Source organism: Oncorhynchus keta, chromosome 23 (assembly GCF_023373465.1).
Source record: "Oncorhynchus keta strain PuntledgeMale-10-30-2019 chromosome 23, Oket_V2, whole genome shotgun sequence".
NCBI lineage: Eukaryota > Metazoa > Chordata > Actinopteri > Salmoniformes > Salmonidae > Oncorhynchus > Oncorhynchus keta.
The window spans coordinates 33,288,725-33,311,559 of NC_068443.1; the positions used below are offsets into that span (position 1 = coordinate 33,288,725).

The 22,835-nt window shown below is 42.3% G+C and overlaps 1 protein-coding gene across 1 annotated transcript in view; it reads right to left on the reverse strand.

Annotated features, from left to right (window-relative positions):
• Window positions 1–484: 484 nt before the first annotated feature.
• Window positions 485–22,835, reverse strand: part of LOC118381864 (glypican-1-like) — a 143,467-nt gene continuing 121,116 nt past the window's right edge. The window contains exons 7-10 of the mRNA XM_052477047.1: window positions 5,929–6,054; window positions 5,302–5,435; window positions 4,946–5,121; window positions 485–3,921 (exon numbers count right to left, since the gene is read on the reverse strand). Coding sequence (XP_052333007.1) covers window positions 3,713–3,921; window positions 4,946–5,121; window positions 5,302–5,435; window positions 5,929–6,054 — 645 coding nt within the window. The 3' untranslated portion in view covers window positions 485–3,712. The remainder of the gene's footprint in view (window positions 3,922–4,945; window positions 5,122–5,301; window positions 5,436–5,928; window positions 6,055–22,835) is intronic.

Consider the following 22,835-nt stretch of genomic DNA (forward strand, 5'->3'; position numbering starts at 1 on the left):
TTGTGTGGCAAAACTGCACATTTTAGAGTGATTATGCTGTTTAATCAGTTTATTGATATGCCACTCGTCAGGTGGGTGGATTATCTTGGCAAAGGAGAAATGCTCACTAACAGGGATGTAAATACATTTGTGCACAAAATTTGACAGAAATAAGCTTTTTGTGCTTATGGAAAGTTATTCTCTTTTATTTCAGCTCTTGAAACATGGGACCAACACTATACATGTTGCATTTATATTTTTGTTCAGTATAGTTTAGAGTGAGGCTGGCAAACTCCCTAAAAAAAAAAAGTCTGAATAAAATGCATTGTTGACTATTAAACATACATATTTTTGTTGTGTCTGTGTGAACCCTGCTTTTCTCTCTTTGACTGCTCTCCTGTTGGTTTGTCCTGTCTTGGAATTTCCCTTCTGCGGGTTGATAAAGTTCAGTCATTCGTTCTTCAATCACACAAACATCCACCACAAAATGAACATGACACAGGGCATCTTTAAAATCTTACAAGGCATATAATTGACACAAGGTTCCAGGAACAAACAACAGCAAATTACACACATTTATTCAACCTGTTTTTTCTTGCATCTATCGTCACCATAAACACAAAATCTCCATAGGTTTTTTTCTGAAAACAAATAGAACCCCAAAAATTAAAAATTAAATTCCAATGGTTTTCTTTCAAATTGGCACCTTTCAGAAATGCCTGCCACATTCAACTCATAAAGGGGAAATAAACATGTCCAGAACCCCTGGTTATATCAGACCTGGGTTCGAATACTATTTGAAATTATTTCAAATACTTTATCTGTGCTTGATTGAGCTGGCCTGGCTTAATGGACCAAATGGACCTTAATGGACCAAACTGCAACCCCCACCCATCTGCAAACACAAAAGCAGGGTAGAGCAAACACAAAGTGTTTGAACGATTTCAAATAGTAGTTGAACCCAGGTTCAAGTTATACATTATGCTATTTCACCCGTCTCAAACTGCAGCCATCTCAGTGGTCCATATTTATCTGCATACACAAACACTCATCGATAGACGTTTATGGAGAGTGTCGACTCACCTATCGATCCGTCATCTTGTGATCTCTGATCTCAGTCTTTGTGCAGACAATACCATCTTATCGACTTCCTAGGCCTCTTACGTCATAAAAGTGCAGCGTTTATAAAGAGGGGGGGATTTTGAATTATACAGACGATAGCGGGAGAGGGGTTAGAGGAGGACAGGAGAGGGGGATGAAGGGTGCTTGGGGAGGGGGGCGCTGTGCAAATTTTGTTCAGTGGCATTGAGAGGCATGGCCATTAAAAGTGAGTGAAGGTGGCGTGAGCGAGTGGTTAACTGTGTTTTTGCATTGGAATGTCACTGTGGGGCAGCCACGGGCAGTTCACATGGTACGCTCCAGGGAACCCTATTCCTACTCACATAATAACCTGTTCATCAGATCACTACCCAGTGTCACTATCATATAATGCTTGTTTCTAGGCGTTTTCACCTATTCAACACATGTGTTCTGAGACCCAGGTTCATAGTCAGCCCGAGAGGTTTTCAGCCAACCTTTACTTAATTATGTTCAATTGAGCCAATTGATTGAATAATGAAGTGCATATCAGATCAATGGAATAGAATTGTGTGAAGGCTGGAAGGAAAACCTGGATGCAAAAACTCCTGACTCCGCCGGGACCGGCTTTGATAACAGCTGCAGTCCTCCTGCGTGAGTGCTCTGAACTCTATGGTTCTGAATGGGGTCATGTTATTTCCTGTGTGTTCCTCCTGAATTCTAAGCATTTTCTGCCTCAGAAGCCGAAGTACAGGCCTATAGCGGACGGGTCGCTTAGCTTCCCCGGTTCTGGTGTACGGCCATGGACTGAAGACCCTCAATTATAGTGTGTGACCATATCTCTGGAGGCCTAACTCTCCCCAATCTCCTCATTCATCGCACTTTCGATGTTGGCTATTGACGATCACAGTCCGTATCAAAACCTCTCCATCTGACCCTCAGGGCGCCCATTCAGTCTAATGGAAATGCCCGCAACATTGTGTAAGAATCTATGGCTGTTCAATGCTTTCAATATCATGCGGAGTAAAACACGGAATCAGTTCGTATTGCGAAACGTTTCTATCCGTTTCCATCTTGTCAAATAAGCCCAAATAGACCTTCTTTGTCAAGCGACCGCACACTTTTGCAGTATAATGAAGCACTGTGTCATTGTCATGAAGCCACGCTGTCACGTCAAAGCTTCGGAGAGCACAGAAGGTCGTCATTTGCGAATGAAAAGTATGCCATGAAGGACAGCCTGGGAGGGAGAGATAAAAGAGAGGTGGGAGTGTGAGGGAGAAGAGGGAGAAGAACGTGGGAGATAAGACGGAAGGGAGCAAGATCGGGGACGGCGGGAGCTGGGATGCAACGGAAAAGACAGAGAGGGGGGGGTTGGAGACAAACAAGTCAGCGTCACGGAGTTCCAATCGCTAAGTCAACTAGTCCAAGCAAAGAAGCAGTCGTTCAGACATGCAAACAGTCTGCTTTGCAACATGTGGTTTGAGTGCAGTATAACCCCTCCACTGTAGCTGACTGGCTCAGTCTGAAAATATTGGTCATTGGTACCATAACAACTCAATCATTAGCTACAAAGTAACACATTATAATGCTAACTGAGCTCCATTACCCGAAGACAGAACAAACACACACACAGCCCTCTCCTAGTTTCCCTTCTTTCTGTAAGGTAGAGCACAAACTTCAACCTAAATACAGGTTCTACCATATACTGCCAATATAGTGTCGATACTGAGGACTACTGTGGTCACATTGACACAAATATGTTTTATGTTTCCAACAAATTCCCCAATCCAACTAAAGCCTAGAGAAACATATCTGCTTTGAGAGAGATAGAATGAGGGGTGGAGGGATGGGAGGAAATATGGATAGAGGGATGGAAGGGTCATGTTACTCCCACAGCAGAGGATCAAGTCGTTGTGAATATGATCACGACTAATATTACAGCTTACATTACCAAGCAGAGGAGGGGGAAAAAACTGCTGATGCAAAGCGCTTTCATTTTCTCACTGTTGTGCCCTGTGATGTTGTGTGGGTTTAACGTTTTCAGGGTCTTACCAAAACCCCTGGGGCCAGCTTATCCTCCTTAAAACTCATCAATACTTTATTTCACTTGAGTTTGGGGTAGAAACACTTTTTCGCACCAAAGATGCTCCAGGGGGTTTGATATTCTGTTTTTAATAAATGATGTCCTCAGACATAAAGACTGTTTAAAAGAGTGGGAAAACAAATGTTTGGCTCAAAGTGGCTGAAAAGTCCCCCCCCCCTACACAGTGTCAACCAAGACTTACATCCTCTATATCGCTATGGTCTATAGACTGACTCTTAACATGTCTTCGGTACAGATATGTTAGAGCACCCAAACACCAGAAAGCAAAACAAAGAAAATTGTGAAAAGACCAGCTGTAGTGGTGCCGTATACCGTAAAATAAAAGACAAGAACAGAACCCCAAAATCTATGAATAATATAATACTCATTACTCCATTTTTGTTCTGATCTGAGACCAAAAGGAAGTATTTTTCCTTATTTTAGTTTTATTTTGGCAAATTAACTAGGTAAACCTCCGACATCGTCCCCTCGCCTCTCCTCCCACCCCTCGTCCTGCCCCCCATGTACCAAACTCAGTCCCGATTGGTGGAATCCCCTGGAATCCCCTGTCAATTACCGCCGGAGCAACAACGTGACCAATGAGAGCAGGTAGAGGGTGATGAAGGGGAGATTGTGGTTGGCTGAGGCTTTCACAACCTTCTTGTTCTCCGGGGGGTAGGCATAGAGTTTGGGTCTGTCTGTGTTTGGGGCCATGAGGCGTGGGCCCCGAGCACAGTTATCGTCAGCGCACATGCCACTTCCTGAACCACTGACATCATCACCTGGGGACAGAGCAGAAAAATAAAATACATTTTTAGAGAAATAATCTGATCTCTATGGTATAGCAAGAAAATGTCTCTGCCTTATGTGCCAGTAAGCACTAAGTCAAAAGGGCAATACCACCCCTTTTCAATCTTACATTCATAATGTCCCAGCACCATACCAGTGTCTACATGTGAAGAATCTCGTTACAGGTTTCGAAAATCCCTGTTTTTAAAATTTAATCCCACTTTGATGTCATTGAGAATAACTTTTTAAGGACCTTTCTTACCTTTTTAACCACAGAACATACAAATGCGCCGTTTTCACATATGAAGACACTGATATTGTGCTGGAGATAATGAATATGAGTTAAAAAGTGGTGGAATTGCTCTTTAAAGAGTTGATAATACATGCAAGCTCTGCTGGCTGAAAGGTGCTTTTCCATTTGCAGCCATGTAGAATACTTCATTGGCTGGACTCCCAAAATGAAGACATATATTCTCTAATACCTTATCCTGTTATAATTCCTAGTAACTACAAACAGCATTTAAATCAGGCATTTGATAGACACCTCAGAAGCAGGAAGAGGGCACTCGGGTTCAAGACCCAGATATAAGGAAATAAGACTGACAATAATGCAGCACAAAAATCTGCCCTCGATTACTCGAAACGGCATCACAATTTAGGCCAAGTTCTTTTCTCCGTAACTTAATTCCAGCTCCATCCTATAAAAACTGAAATTGCACTGTCTATTTAAATGGAACACACATCACAGAAGTAGGAAAGTGAGCTCTTCACGGTTAAATATTCTCTCTTTCTCTAGGCCTCCTTTATCGTGTAGAACTATAGCTTTCAGAGTAGCTATAAAAGGGACCATTTATTTTCTACACAAAAACAACAAGCTGAAGGACAATTAAAACAGCATATCAAATATTTCCAGGCAGTCGTATGATGACAACATGACACAATCTCTTTCATAGCTGGAGGATGTTGTACCTGAATCAGTATTCACATTGTATTAGCTGATCCTAGGTCTGTACTCACTGGTGTCCTGAAAGTCTACATCGTTGCCATTGAAAGCGTTTCTGAGGCGATTGGTCATGATCTTGAGCTGCATGATCTGTTGGCGTATAGTCATGTCTGGCTTGGTGATGTCGATCTCTACCTCAGGGTTGTTGATCTGACTAGCCAGGCCGTCACCCATCACCTCTGGAAGGTACCTGGGAGACAAGGAGAGAGGATGACTGGGGAGAACTCAAATACACACACACACTCGCAAATGCACACACTCACAGAGACACCCGAAAGCATGCACACTCACTCACACATATACATACAGTATACACACACATATAGCATGCTTGCGCGCACACACACACAGACGTGGTTTAAGGTCATACCTGGCACGAGCCATCCCGTTCCAGCACTTGTCGTCGCCCTGGGCCCTGGTGGCCACCCTGTCGCTGCAAAGGGTGCTGGATAACGAGACCCAGTAGGACTGCATGTCCCTCAGCCTTCTCGACACATCAGAAACCTGGGGACCATGACATTATGTCATTAGTACATACAGTAGCAAAACGTTTTACAATGGAAAATGAAAATTAGCATTTCTTATTGGACAAGTTCAGGTAGACCCTCCCTGTTTCAGTCCCTTTTCTTTCCTTTGGTGCCTAATCAAAACAACCTGTGTACTGGAAACTGCTATCAAAAGCTATTCGATATCAAGTTTGTTCAAGAATTTATATTTTCAGCAGACAGCTTCTGTATTAGCAACAAACAGTTTGTTTATTGTAGGAAAACAATGATGCTTGTTTCCATTCCCTCACATTTGATATGCATCTGACTCACTGCATTCTTGACTGTAGCTTTGCTATTTATGCATTCTTCACAGAGTAAGAATAAACATGACTAAACAGGAACAGTATCATATCTCAAGTGACTGAGAAATGAGAGAGAGAGAGAGAGAGAGAGAGAGAGAGAGAGAGAGAGAGAGAGAGAGAGAGAGTACTATCGACAGTATCACTGACCAGTTTCTCCAGTCTGGCCCCAGAGGTTGGGCTGTCCTGCACTGTAACCTTCCCCCTCTTCTTCACCTCCTCCAACCCAATGTTGCTGGTTCCTCCCTCCCTCAGGTTCCCACAGGCCTGAAACACCTGAGAGTAGAGAGAACGGGAGAGAAAGGGGAGAGTAAGAAGGAGAGAAAGGGGAGAGAAAGGGGAGAGTAAGAAGTAGAGAAAGGGGAGAGTAAGAAGGAGAGAAAGGGGAGAGTAAGAAGGAGAGAAAGGGGAGAGAAAGAAGGAGAGAAAGGGGAGAGTAAGAAGGAGAGAAAGGGGAGAGTAAGAAGGAGAGAAAGGGGAGAGTAAGAAGGAGAGAAAGGGGAGAGTAAGAAGGAGAGAAAGGGGAGAGTAAGAAGTAGAGAAAGGGGAGAGTAAGAAGGAGAGAAAGGGGAGAGTAAGAAGGAGAGAAAGGGGAGAGTAAGGAGAGAAAGGGGAGAGTAAGAAGGAGAGAAAGGGGAGAGTAAGAAGGAGAGAAAGGGGAGAGTAAGGAGAGAAAGGGGAGAGTAAGAAGGAGAGAAAGGGGAGAGTAAGGAGAGAAAGGGGAGAGTAAGAAGGAGAGAAAGGGGAGAGTAAGAAGGAGAGAAAGGGGAGAGTAAAGAAGGAGAGAAAGGGGAGAGTAAGAAGGAGAGAAAGGGAGAGTAAGAAGGAGAGAAAGGGGTAAGAAGTAGAGAAAGGGGAGAGTAAGAAGTAGAGGGGAGAGTAAGAAGGAGAGAAAGGGGAGAGTAAGAAGGAGAGAAAGGGGAGAGTAAGAAGGAGAGAAAGGGGAGAGTAAGAAGGAGAGAAAGGGGAGAGTAAGAAGGAGAGAAAGGGGAGAGTAAGAAGGAGAGAAAGGGGAAAAGGGAGAGGGGAGAAAGAAGGAGAGAAAGGGGAGAGTAAGAAGGAGAGAAAGGGGAGAGTAAGAAGTAGAGAAAGGGGAGAGTAAGAAGGAGAGAAAGGGGAGAGAAAGAAGTAGAGAAAGGGGAGAGTAAGAAGGAGAGAAAGGGGAGAGTAAGAAGGAGAGAAAGGGGAGAGTAAGAAGTAGAGAAAGGGGAGAGTAAGAAGGAGAGAAAGGGGAGAGTAAGAAGGAGAGAAAGGGGAGAGTAAGGAGAGAAAGGGGAGAGTAAGAAGGAGAGAAAGGGGAGAGTAAGGAGAGAAAGGGGAGAGTAAGAAGGAGAGAAAGGGGAGAGTAAGAAGTAGAGAAAGGGGAGAGTAAGAAGGAGAGAAAGGGGAGAGTAAGAAGGAGAGAAAGGGGAGAGTAAAAAGGAGAGAAAGGGGAGAGTAAGGAGAGAAAGGGGAGAGTAAGAAAGAGAGAAAGGGGAGAGTAAGGAGAGAAAGGGGAGAGTAAGAAGGAGAGAAAGGGGAGAGTAAGAAGGAGAGAAAGGGGAGAGTAAAGAAGGAGAGAAAGGGGAGAGTAAGAAGGAGAGAAAGGGGAGAGTAAAGAAGGAGAGAAAGGGGAGAGTAAGAAGGAGAGAAATGGGAGAGTAAGAAGGAGAGAAAGGGGAGAGTAAAGAAGGAGAGAAATGGGAAAGAAAGGGGAGAGTAAGAAGGAGAGAAAGGGGAGAGTAAGAAGGAGAGAAAGGGAGAATAGAGGGAGAAAGTGAGAAAAATATTCGGTTGAATATTTAGGGACAAAAACTACAATGTCAAAATGACAGTTGAACTCAACTTTCAGCATCGTAATGAAACTTTGTCCTCTAAACTCTTACATTCCAGTACTGAAACTTCCCCTTCTGAATTGAAAACTCTAAACCCAGTACTTAGCCACCTTATACATGACGAAACAATACAGATCTCTTTAACATCTCACACAACACAAACACTTACTGCTGTTAAAACTACTATCCCTAATGCACTACTTACAGTAGTTAGCACTACTAGCACTATTACTGTAGCACTACTTACAGTAGTTAGCACTACTAGCACTACTTACAATAGTTAGCACTACTATCACTACCACTGTAGCACTACTTACAGTAGTGAGCACTACTAGCACTACCAGCACCACTTAAGGTAGTTAGAACTACTTACAGTAGTTAGTAGTACCAGCAATACTTACATTAGTTAGAACTACTTACAGTAGTTAGCACAACGTACAGTAGTTAGTACTACCAGCACTACTACTTACAGTAGTTAGTAGTACTAGCACTACTTTGCACCACTTACAGTAGTTAGCACTACTAGCACCACGTATAGTTGTTAGCACTACTAGCACTATTTACAATAGTTAGCACTACTTACAATAGTTAGCACTACTAGCACTACTTACAATAGTTAGCACTACTTACATACATGAAGGGAACATTTTGACATTTGCCATATGGTTGATGAGAAACTCCATATTGCAAATGTACGGTCCCTTACTAGACGTCCGCAAATTTTTCTAAAATTTGCGGACGGCGGCGGGCCAGATCTGGGCCAGATCTTCCGGGAAGTCATCGAACGAAGTCTCTCGGACATTCGGTTTCCATTTTATAAAATGTTCAAATTTTTTCATTTTTCCGCTGTCCCTGTAAATCCCGCCAGAGGGCGAATGGAATCATATTTCAAATGTACAACACATCACCAATCACAATGTGACCTTTTCTCCTAAAAGGAAAATACTTAGAGGACGAAACTTGGTGAGCATAGGTTTGGCATAATGGGGAGTTGGTCCCAAACAAGATGGCATCGAGGCCATCACTTTTTGAGCTATGGCCATTTTTCTGGGATTAAAGGTCAAAAACTAAAATAGAGCACTAATTTGACCCCTTCACGTCAAAGTACATAAACCTATGGTGTCAGGGAAAAAAGAACCAGCCATTTATCTATCGTAATTTAAGAGAAATCGTACAATGTACAATTGGTGATGTTCAAAAATGTGTGTTTTTCTCCAAAAAAAGATACAGATCCAGTTGCAGCTTATTCAGACAAATATGTTTTAAGTAATTTGTAAATAAATCAATTCTTAACATAAAGACTTAAAACTCAAAATTCTACAAGTGCCTACCCCAAGGAGGACATGTGTTCACTTTCAGCTTCCTGTGTCAACCAGAAGTGCCTTAAAATGGTGTCATAGGTGCAATTTCGAAGGGTTAAAAAGGTCAGATCTTTTCAAAACTTCATATGTGTGATTAAGCAACCCTCGTGAGCTGTAAATCTGTAATTTCTCCCAACAAATGTCAAAGAAAAGCTCTCTCACACACACAGCAAGGATGGAGTGAAAAAGTGCGGTGCTTAAAGACACTCAGAGCCTGCAATGGCATTACCATTATCTCTAGGCTGTGCCGAGTTCAACGAGATGCCCACCTTGACCGTAGCTCGCTTGGTCTAAGTGCAGTGACCGTCAAAAAAAGAAGGCCCAAAATTAAGCCTGGACCTAAATTTCAAGTGCTTTTGGGAGACAGAGAGAGAACCGTTAAGGTTAGAAGCACAATTTGACCTCAGGAACGTTCCTGAGGTCCTCCCGATCTGTGCAAACCTTGATCATGTGGCTTTAACCCTTAAAAGTGAAAACAGGGTTTTTTCATCTCATAGTTTACAATGACATCTCTCCCCATAGGAATACATTGCCTGCTCCTCTAAATTCAACCTGTAGCCTATGTGGGTTATGAATGCCTTATGAACCTGTCTTCGATGACAATCCATCAGGCCACTATGAGGTCTACCTGTGTCGATTCTAAGCTTCCTGAAGCAACCAGAAGTGGTTAAAATCACCCTAAAAGTGTTTTGCCATGCCCAACCTGCAGTTTGATAGAAATAGTGCATTCAACCCTGTGTAAATCAGTCAGTTCTTAATATATAGACTTAAAACTCAGGATTCCGTAAAAGCCTACCCCAATGAGGATGTGTTTACTTTTAGCTTCCTGTGCCAACCGGAAGTGCCATAATTGGGGTCAAAGGGGCTGTAAATCATGAACTGTAATCAGTCATTCATCCCATCAAATTTCCAAGAAAAACTCACACACCCACACAGCAAGGATGAAGTGACACATTGTGGGGCTTAGAGACAGACAGAGCCTGCAATAGTTACCTTTGTTCAAACTATCAAAGAACCGTTAGATCTAGAGCTCTAAAACTTTAGAAACCCGTTCTAGAGCTTAAGTTGAGATTGCACAGTGAGTTATGTGGCTCTAGAGGTTCTCAGAACGAGAAACAGCCTCATACATTTGCAATAATTTCAATTCATTTTGACATCACGAAAATGTCGAAAGGATTTCGAAAAACGGTCCAAGAAAGCACTTTTTAAGGGGGTCATACGTTTTACTCTTGGGTCTTGACTTGTGTTACATTTGCAATATGAAAAATTACGATGCAGCGCACTCGCCATCTATTGGATTTTTGCAGTGTTACACTTGGCATTTGCCACATGGCATTTGCATTCAACTTTGAATGAAACGTTGTACAATTGAGTGGTATTGTACATCGTGTATATGTTTCGTACGGTGCCAATGTGATCCTATTCATTTCTGTCCATTTCAGGAGGGTGTTCCCTTACAATAGTTAGCACTACTTACAATAGTTAGCACTGCTTACAATAGTTAGCACTACTAGCACTACTTACAGTAGTTAGCACTACTAGCACTACTTACAATAGTTAGCACTACTAGCACTACTTACAATAGTTAGCACTACTTACAATAGTTAGCACTAATAGCCTGCTTACAGTAGTTAGCACTACTAGAACTAATTACAGTAGTTACCACTACTAGGACTACTAGCACCACTTACAGTAGTTAGTAGTACCAGCACTACTTACAATAGTTAGTAGTACTAGCACTACTTAGCACCACTTACAGTAGATAGCACTACTAGCACTACTTACAATAGTTAGCACTACTTACAATAGTTAGCACTACTACCACTATTACTGTATAACTACTTACAGAATTTAGCACTACTACTGTAAACACTACTAGCGCTACTTACAATAGTTAGCACTACTACTGTAGCACTACTTACAGTAGTTAGCACTACTAGCACTATTATAGTAGAACTACTTACAGTAGTTAGCACTACTAGCACTACTACTGTATAACTACAGAATTTAGCACTACTACTGTAGCACTAGCACTATTTACAGTAGTTAGCACTAATAGCCTGCTTACAGTAGTTATCATTACCAGAACTAATTACAGTAGTTACCACTACTAGGACTACTAGCACCACTTACAGTAGTTCGTAGTACCAGCACTACTTACAATAGTTATCACTACTAGCACTACTTACAATAGTTAGTACTACTAGCACTACTTACAATAGTTAGCACTACTTACAATAATTAGCACTACTATCACCACTACTGTAACACTACTTACAGTAGTTAGCACTAATAGCCTGCTTACAGTAGTTAGCACTACTAGAATTAATTACAGTAGTTACCACTACTAGGACTACTAGCACCACTTACAGTAGTTAGTAGTACCAGCACTACTTACAATAGTTAGCACTACTTACAATAGTTAGCACCACTAGCACCACTTACAGTAGTTAGCACTACATACAGTACTGGGCACTACTAGCACCACTTACAGTAGTTAGCACTACTTACAGTACTGGGCACTACTAGCACCACTTACAGTAGTTGGCACTACTTACAGTACTTAGCACTACTTACAGTACTGGGCACTACTAGCACCACTTACAGTAGTTGGCACTACTTACAGTACTTAGCACTACTTACAGTACTGGGCACTACTAGCACCACTTACAGTAGTTAGCACTACTTCGCGCCACTTACAGTAGTTAGCACTACTTCGCGACACTTACAGTAGTTAGCACTACTTCGCGACACTTACAGTAGTTAGCACTACTAGCACCACTTACAGTAGTTAGCACTACTTCGCACCACTTACAGTAGTTAGCACTACTTAGCACCACTTACAGTAGTTAGCACTACTTCGCACCACTTACAGTAGTTAGCACTACTAGCACCACTTACAGTAGTTAGCACTACTAGCACCACTTACAGTAGTTAGCACTACTAGCACCACTTACAGTAGTTAGCACTACTTCGCACCACTTACAGTAGTTAGCACTACTAGCACCACTTACAGTAGTTAGCACCACTTACAGTAGTTAGCACTACTAGCACCACTTACAGTAGTTAGCACCACTTACAGTAGTTAGCACTACTAGCACCACTTACAGTAGTTAGCACTACTAGCACCACTTACAGTAGTTAGCACTACTAGCACCACTTACAGTAGTTAGCACTACTAGCACTACTTACAGTAGTTAGCACCACTTACAGTAGTTAGCACTACTAGCACCACTTACAGTAGTTAGCACCACTTACAGTAGTTAGCACTACTAGCACCACTTACAGTAGTTAGCACTACTAGCACCACTTACAGTAGTTAGCACTACTTAGCACCACTTACAGTAGTTAGCACTACTAGCACCACTTACAGTAGTTAGCACTACTAGCACCACTTACAGTAGTTGGCACTACTAGCACCACTTACAGTAGTTAGCACTACTAGCACCACTTATAGTAGTTAGCACCACTTACAGTAGTTAGCACTACTAGCACCACTTACAGTAGTTAGCACCACTTACAGTAGTTAGCACTACTAGCACCACTTACAGTAGTTAGCACCACTTACAGTAGTTAGCATTACTTAGCACCACTTACAGTAGTTAGCACTACTAGCACCACTTACAGTAGTTAGCACTACTTAGCACCACTTACAGTAGTTAGCACTACTAGCACCACTTACAGTAGTTAGCACCACTTACAGTAGTTAGCACTACTAGCACCACTTACAGTAGTTAGCACCACTTACAGTTGTTAGCACTACTAGCACCACTTACAGTAGTTAGCACCACTTACAGTAGTTAGCACTACTAGTACCACTTACAGTAGTTAGCACCACTTACAGTAGTTAGCACTACTAGCACCACTTACAGTAGTTAGCACCACTTACAGTAGTTAGCACTACTAGCACCACTTACAGTAGTTAGCACTACTAGCACCACTTACAGTAGTTAGCACTACTAGCACCACTTACAGTAGTTAGCACTACTAGCACCACTTACAGTAGTTAGCACTACTAGCACCACTTACAGTAGTTGGCACTACTAGCACCACTTACAGTAGTTAGCACTACTAGCACCACTTATAGTAGTTAGCACTACTCGCACCACTTACAGTAGTTAGCACTACTAGCACTACTTACAGTAGTTAGCACCACTTACAGTAGTTAGCACTACTAGCACCACTTACAGTAGTTAGCACCACTTACAGTAGTTAGCACTACTAGCACCACTTACAGTAGTTAGCACTACTAGCACCACTTACAGTAGTTAGCACTACTAGCACCACTTACAGTAGTTAGCACTACTAGCACCACTTACAGTAGTTGGCACTACTAGCACCACTTACAGTAGTTAGCACTACTAGCACCACTTATAGTAGTTAGCACTACTAGCACCACTTACAGTAGTTAGCACTACTTCGCACCACTTACAGTAGTTAGCACTACTAGCACCACTTACAGTAGTTAGCACCACTTACAGTAGTTAGCACTACTAGCACCACTTACAGTAGTTAGCACCACTTACAGTAGTTAGCACTACTAGCACCACTTACAGTAGTTAGCACTACTAGCACCACTTACAGTAGTTAGCACTACTAGCACTACTTACAGTAGTTAGCACCACTTACAGTAGTTAGCACTACTAGCACCACTTACAGTAGTTAGCACCACTTACAGTAGTTAGCACTACTAGCACCACTTACAGTAGTTAGCACTACTAGCACCACTTACAGTAGTTAGCACTACTTAGCACCACTTACAGTAGTTAGCACTACTAGCACCACTTACAGTAGTTAGCACTACTAGCACCACTTACAGTAGTTGGCACTACTAGCACCACTTACAGTAGTTAGCACTACTAGCACCACTTATAGTAGTTAGCACCACTTACAGTAGTTAGCACTACTAGCACCACTTACAGTAGTTAGCACCACTTACAGTAGTTAGCACTACTAGCACCACTTACAGTAGTTAGCACCACTTACAGTAGTTAGCACTACTTCGCACCACTTACAGTAGTTAACACTACTTAGCACCACTTACAGTAGTTAGCACTACTAGCACCACTTACAGTAGTTAGCACTACTTAGCACCACTTACAGTAGTTAGCACTACTAGCACCACTTACAGTAGTTAGCACTACTTAGCACCACTTACAGTAGTTAGCACTACTAGCACCACTTACAGTAGTTAGCACTACTAGCACCACTTACAGTAGTTAGCACCACTTACAGTAGTTAGCACTACTAGCACCACTTACAGTAGTTAGCACCACTTACAGTAGTTAGCACTACTAGCACCACTTACAGTAGTTAGCACCACTTACAGTAGTTAGCACTACTAGCACCACTTACAGTAGTTAGCACTACTAGCACCACTTACAGTAGTTAGCACTACTTAGCACCACTTACAGTAGTTAGCACTACTTAGCACCACTTACAGTAGTTAGCACTACTTAGCACCACTTACAGTAGTTAGCACTATTAACACCACTTACAGTAGTTAGCACTACTTCGCACCACTTACAGTAGTTAGCACTACTAGCACCACTTACAATAGTTAGCACTACTAGCACCACTTACAAAGTAGTTAGCACTACTAGCACCACTTACAGTAGTTAGCACTACTAGCACCACTTACAGTAGTTAGCACTACTAGCCCCACTTACAGTAGTTAGCACTACTAGCACCACTTACAGTAGTTAGCACTACTAGCACCACTTACAGTAGTTAGCACTACTTCGCACCACTTACAGTAGTTAGCACTACTTCGCACCACTTACAGTAGTTAGCACTACTAGCACCACTTACAGTAGTTAGCACTACTTAGCACCACTTACAGTAGTTAGCACTACTAGCACCACTTACAGTAGTTAGCACTACTAGCACCACTTACAGTAGTTAGCACTACTAGCACCACTTACAGTAGTTAGCACTACTTAGCACCACTTACAGTAGTTAGCACTACTAGCACCACTTACAGTAGTTAGCACCACTTACAGTAGTTAGCACTACTAGCACCACTTACAGTAGTTAGCACCACTTACAGTAGTTAGCACTACTAGCACCACTTACAGTAGTTAGCACCACTTACAGTAGTTAGCACTACTAGTACCACTTACAGTAGTTAGCACTACTAGCACCACTTACAGTAGTTAGCACTACTAGCACTACTTACAGTAGTTAGCACCACTTACAGTAGTTAGCACTACTAGCACCACTTACAGTAGTTAGCACCACTTACAGTAGTTAGCACTACTAGCACCACTTACAGTAGTTAGCACTACTAGCACCACTTACAGTAGTTAGCACTACTAGCACCACTTACAGTAGTTAGCACTACTAGCACCACTTACAGTAGTTGGCACTACTAGCACCACTTACAGTAGTTAGCACTACTAGCACCACTTATAGTAGTTAGCACTACTTCGCACCACTTACAGTAGTTAGCACTACTAGCACCACTTACAGTAGTTAGCACTACTAGCACCACTTACAGTAGTTAGCACCACTTACAGTAGTTAGCACTATTAGCACCACTTACAGTAGTTAGCACTACTAGCACCACTTACAGTAGTTAGCACTACTAGCACCACTTACAGTAGTTAGCACTACTAGCACCACTTACAGTAGTTAGCACCACTTACAGTAGTTAGCACTACTAGCACCACTTACAGTAGTTAGCACCACTTACAGTAGTTAGCACTACTAGCACCACTTACAGTAGTTAGCACCACTTACAGTAGTTAGCACTACTAGTACCACTTACAGTAGTTAGCACTACTAGCACCACTTACAGTAGTTAGCACTACTAGCACTACTTACAGTAGTTAGCACCACTTACAGTAGTTAGCACTACTAGCACCACTTACAGTAGTTAGCACCACTTACAGTAGTTAGCACTACTAGCACCACTTACAGTAGTTAGCACTACTAGCACCACTTACAGTAGTTAGCACTACTAGCACCACTTACAGTAGTTAGCACTACTAGCACCACTTACAGTAGTTGGCACTACTAGCACCACTTACAGTAGTTAGCACTACTAGCACCACTTATAGTAGTTAGCACTACTTCGCACCACTTACAGTAGTTAGCACTACTAGCACCACTTACAGTAGTTAGCACTACTAGCACCACTTACAGTAGTTAGCACCACTTACAGTAGTTAGCACTACTAGCACCACTTACAGTAGTTAGCACCACTTACAGTAGTTAGCACTACTAGCACCACTTACAGTAGTTAGCACTACTAGCACCACTTACAGTAGTTAGCACTACTAGCACCACTTACAGTAGTTAGCACTACTAGCACTACTTACAGTAGTTAGCACCACTTACAGTAGTTAGCACTACTAGCACCACTTACAGTAGTTAGCACCACTTACAGTAGTTAGCACTACTAGCACCACTTACAGTAGTTAGCACTACTTAGCACCACTTACAGTAGTTAGCACTACTAGCACCACTTACAGTAGTTAGCACTACTAGCACCACTTACAGTAGTTGGCACTACTAGCACCACTTACAGTAGTTAGCACTACTAGCACCACTTATAGTAGTTAGCACCACTTACAGTAGTTAGCACTACTAGCACCACTTACAGTAGTTAGCACCACTTACAGTAGTTAGCACTACTAGCACCACTTACAGTAGTTAGCACCACTTACAGTAGTTAGCACTACTTCGCACCACTTACAGTAGTTAACACTACTTAGCACCACTTACAGTAGTTAGCACTACTAGCACCACTTACAGTAGTTAGCACCACTTACAGTAGTTAGCACTACTAGCACCACTTACAGTAGTTAGCACCACTTACAGTAGTTAGCACTACTAGCACCACTTACAGTAGTTAGCACCACTTACAGTAGTTAGCACTACTAGCACCACTTACAGTAGTTAGCACCACTTACAGTAGTTAGCACCACTTACAGTAGTTAGCACTACTAGCACCACTTACAGTAGTTAGCACTACTTAGCACCACTTACAGTAGTTAGCAGTACTTAGCACCACTTACAGTAGTTAGCACTACTTAGCACCACTTACAGTAGTTAGCACTATTAACACCACTTACAGTAGTTAGCACTACTTCGCACCACTTACAGTAGTTAGCACTACTAGCACCACTTACAGTAGTTAGCACTACTTAGCACCACTTACAGTAGTTAGCACTACTAGCACCACTTACAGTAGTTAGCACTACTTAGCACCACTTACAGTAGTTAGCACTACTAGCACCACTTACAGTAGTTAGCACTACTAGCACCACTTACAGTAGTTAGCACTACTTCGCACCACTTACAGTAGTTAGCACTACTTCGCACCACTTACAGTAGTTAGCACTACTAGCACCACTTACAGTAGTTAGCACTACTTAGCACCACTTACAGTAGTTAGCACTACTAGCACCACTTACAGAGTAGTTAGCACTACTAGCACCACTTACAGTAGTTAGCACTATTAACACCACTTACAGTAGTTAGCACTACTTCGCACCACTTACAGTAGTTAGCACTACTAGCACCACTTACAATAGTTAGCACTACTAGCACCACTTACAGAGTAGTTAGCACTACTAGCACCACTTACAGTAGTTAGCACTACTAGCACCACTTACAGTAGTTAGCACTACTAGCCCCACTTACAGTAGTTAGCACTACTAGCACCACTTACAGTAGTTAGCACTACTAGCACCACTTACAGTAGTTAGCACTACTTCGCACCACTTACAGTAGTTAGCACTACTTCGCACCACTTACAGTAGTTAGCACTACTAGCACCACTTACAGTAGTTAGCACTACTTAGCACCACTTACAGTAGTTAGCACTACTAGCACCACTTACAGTAGTTAGCACTACTTAGCACCACTTACAGTAGTTAGCACTACTAGCACCACTTACAGTAGTTAGCACTACTTAGCACCACTTACAGTAGTTAGCACTACTTAGCACCACTTACAGTAGTTAGCACTACTAGCACCACTTACAGTAGTTAGCACTACTAGCACCACTTACAGTAGTTAGCACTACTAGCACCACTTACAGTAGTTAGCACTACTTAGCACCACTTACAGTAGTTAGCACTACTTAGCACCACTTACAGTAGTTAGCACTACTTAGCACCACTTACAGTAGTTAGCACTATTAACACCACTTACAGTAGTTAGCACTACTTCGCACCACTTACAGTAGTTAGCACTACTAGCACCATTTACAATAGTTAGCACTACTAGCACCACTTACAGAGTAGTTAGCACTACTAGCACCACTTACAGTAGTTAGCACTACTAGCACCACTTACAGTAGTTAGCACTACTAGCCCCACTTACAGTAGTTAGCACTACTAGCACCACTTACAGTAGTTAGCACTACTAGCACCACTTACAGTAGTTAGCACTACTTCGCACCACTTACAGTAGTTAGCACTACTAGCACCACTTACAGTAGTTAGCACTACTTAGCACCACTTACAGTAGTTAGCACTACTAGCACCACTTACAGTAGTTAGCACTACTTAGCACCACTTACAGTAGTTAGCACTACTAGCACCACTTACAGTAGTTAGCACTACTTAGCACCACTTACAGTAGTTAGCACTACTAGCACCACTTACAGTAGTTAGCACTACTAGCACCACTTACAGTAGCTAGCACTACTAGCACCACTTACAGTAGTTAGCACCACTTACAGTAGTTAGCACTACTAGCACCACTTACAGTAGTTAGCACCACTTACAGTAGTTAGCACTACTAGCACCACTTACAGTAGTTAGCACCACTTACAGTAGTTAGCACCACTTACAGTAGTTAGCACTACTAGCACCACTTACAGTAGTTAGCACTACTTAGCACCACTTACAGTAGTTAGCACTACTTAGCACCACTTACAGTAGTTAGCACTACTTAGCACCACTTACAGTAGTTAGCACTATTAACACCACTTACAGTAGTTAGCACTACTTCGCACCACTTACAGTAGTTAGCACTACTAGCACCACTTACAATAGTTAGCACTACTAGCACCACTTACAGAGTAGTTAGCACTACTAGCACCACTTACAGTAGTTAGCACTACTAGCACCACTTACAGTAGTTAGCACTACTAGCCCCACTTACAGTAGTTAGCACTACTAGCACCACTTACAGTAGTTAGCACTACTAGCACCACTTACAGTAGTTAGCACTACTTCGCACCACTTACAGTAGTTAGCACTACTTCGCACCACTTACAGTAGTTAGCACTACTAGCACCACTTACAGTAGTTAGCACTACTTAGCACCACTTACAGTAGTTAGCACTACTAGCACCACTTACAGTAGTTAGCACTACTTAGCACCACTTACAGTAGTTAGCACTACTAGCACCACTTACAGTAGTTAGCACTACTTAGCACCACTTACAGTAGTTAGCACTACTTAGCACCACTTACAGTAGTTAGCACTACTAGCACCACTTACAGTAGTTAGCACTACTAGCACCACTTACAGTAGTTAGCACTACTAGCACCACTTACAGTAGTTAGCACTACTTAGCACCACTTACAGTAGTTAGCACTACTTAGCACCACTTACAGTAGTTAGCACTACTTAGCACCACTTACAGTAGTTAGCACTATTAACACCACTTACAGTAGTTAGCACTACTTCGCACCACTTACAGTAGTTAGCACTACTAGCACCATTTACAATAGTTAGCACTACTAGCACCACTTACAGAGTAGTTAGCACTACTAGCACCACTTACAGTAGTTAGCACTACTAGCACCACTTACAGTAGTTAGCACTACTAGCCCCACTTACAGTAGTTAGCACTACTAGCACCACTTACAGTAGTTAGCACTACTAGCACCACTTACAGTAGTTAGCACTACTTCGCACCACTTACAGTAGTTAGCACTACTAGCACCACTTACAGTAGTTAGCACTACTTAGCACCACTTACAGTAGTTAGCACTACTAGCACCACTTACAGTAGTTAGCACTACTTAGCACCACTTACAGTAGTTAGCACTACTAGCACCACTTACAGTAGTTAGCACTACTTAGCACCACTTACAGTAGTTAGCACTACTAGCACCACTTACAGTAGTTAGCACTACTAGCACCACTTACAGTAGTTAGCACTACTAGCACCACTTACAGTATTTAGCACCACTTACAGTAGTTAGCACTACACGCACCACTTACAGTAGTTAGCACCACTTACAGTAGTTAGCACTACTAGCACCACTTACAGTAGTTAGCACTACTAGCACCACTTACAGTAGTTAGCACCACTTACAGTAGTTAGCACTACTAGCACCACTTACAGTAGTTAGCACTACTTAGCACCACTTACAGTAGTTAGCACTATTAGCACCACTTACAGTAGTTAGCACTACTTCGCACCTCTTACAGTAGTTAGCACCACTTACAGTAGTTAGCACTACAAGCACCACTTACAGTAGTTAGCACCACTTACAGTAGTTAGCACTATTAGCACCACTTAGAGTAGTTAGCACTACTTCGCACCACTTACAGTAGTTAGCACTACTAGCACCACTTACAGTAGTTAGCACTACTAGCCCCACTTACAGTAGTTAGCACTACTAGCACCACTTACAGTAGTTAGCACTACTAGCACCACTTACAGTAGTTAGCACTACTTCGCACCACTTACAGTAGTTAGCACTACTTCGCACCACTTACAGTAGTTAGCACTACTTCGCACCACTTACAGTAGTTAGCACTACTTCGCACCACTTACAGTAGTTAGCACTACTAGCACCACTTACAGTAGTTAGCACTACTTAGCACCACTTACACTAGTTAGCACTACTAGCACCACTTACAGTAGTTAGCACTACTTAGCACCACTTACAGTAGTTAGCACTACTAGCACCACTTACAGTAGTTAGCACTACTTAGCACCACTTACAGTAGTTAGCACTACTAGCACCACTTACAGTAGTTAGCACTACTAGCACCACTTACAGTAGTTAGCACTACTAGCACCACTTACAGTATTTAGCACCACTTACAGTAGTTAGCACTACACGCACCACTTACAGTAGTTAGCACCACTTACAGTAGTTAGCACTACTAGCACCACTTACAGTAGTTAGCACTACTAGCACCACTTACAGTAGTTAGCACCACTTACAGTAGTTAGCACTACTAGCACCACTTACAGTAGTTAGCACTACTTAGCACCACTTACAGTAGTTAGCACTATTAGCACCACTTACAGTAGTTAGCACTATTAGCACCACTTACAGTAGTTAGCACTACTTCGCACCTCTTACAGTAGTTAGCACTACTTCGCACCACTTACAGTAGTTAGCACTACTAGCACCACTTACAGTAGTTAGCACTACTTAGCACCACTTACAGTAGTTAGCACTACTAGCACCACTTACAGTAGTTAGCACTACTTAGCACCACTTACAGTAGTTAGCACTACTAGCACCACTTACAGTAGTTAGCACTACTTAGAACCACTTACAGTAGTTAGCACTACTAGCACCACTTACAGTAGTTAGCACTACTTAGAACCACTTACAGTAGTTAGCACTACTAGCACCACTTACAGTAGTTAGCACTACTTAGCACCACTTACAGTAGTTAGCACTACTAGCACCACTTACAGTAGTTAGCACCACTTACAGTAGTTAGCACTACAAGCACCACTTACAGTAGTTAGCACCATTTACAGTAGTTAGCACTACTAGCACCACTTACAGTAGTTAGCACTACTAGCACCACTTACAGTAGTTAGCACCACTTACAGTAGTTAGCACTACTAGCACCACTTACAGTAGTTAGCACTACTAGCACTACTTACAGTAGTTAGCACTACTAGCACCACTTACAGTAGTTAGCACTACTAGCACCACTTACAGTAGTTAGCACTACTAGCACTACTTACAGTAGTTAGCACTACTAGCACCACTTACAGTAGTTAGCACTACTAGCACCCCTTACAGTAGTTAGCACTACTAGCACTACTTACAGTAGTTAGCACTACTAGCACCACTTACAGTCGTTAGCACTACTAGCACCACTTACAGTAGTTAGCACTACTAGCACCACTTACAGTAGTTAACACTACTTAGCACCACTTACAGTAGTTAGCACTACTAGCACCACTTACAGTAGTTAGCACTACTAGCACCACTTACAGTAGTTAGCACTACTTCGCACCACTTACAGTAGTTAGCACTACTTCGCACCACTTACAGTAGTTAGCACTACTAGCACCACTTACAGTAGTTAGCACTACTTAGCACCACTTACAGTAGTTAGCACTACTAGCACCACTTACAGTAGTTAGCACTACTTAGCACCACTTACAGTAGTTAGCACTACTAGCACCACTTACAGTAGTTAGCACTACTTAGCACCACTTACAGTAGTTAGCACTACTAGCACCACTTACAGTAGTTAGCACCACTTACAGTAGTTAGCACTACTTAGCACCACTTACAGTAGTTAGCACTACTAGCACCACTTACAGTAGTTAGCACTACTAGCACCACTTACAGTAGTTAGCACTACTAGCACCACTTACAGTAGTTAGCACTACTTCGCACCACTTACAGTAGTTAGCACTACTTCGCACCACTTACAGTAGTTAGCACTACTAGCACCACTTACAGTAGTTAGCACTACTTAGCACCACTTACAGTAGTTAGCACTACTAGCACCACTTACAGTAGTTAGCACTACTTAGCACCACTTACAGTAGTTAGCACTACTAGCACCACTTACAGTAGTTAGCACTACTTAGCACCACTTACAGTAGTTAGCACTACTAGCACCACTTACAGTAGTTAGCACCACTTACAGTAGTTAGCACTACTTAGCACCACTTACAGTAGTTAGCACTACTAGCACCACT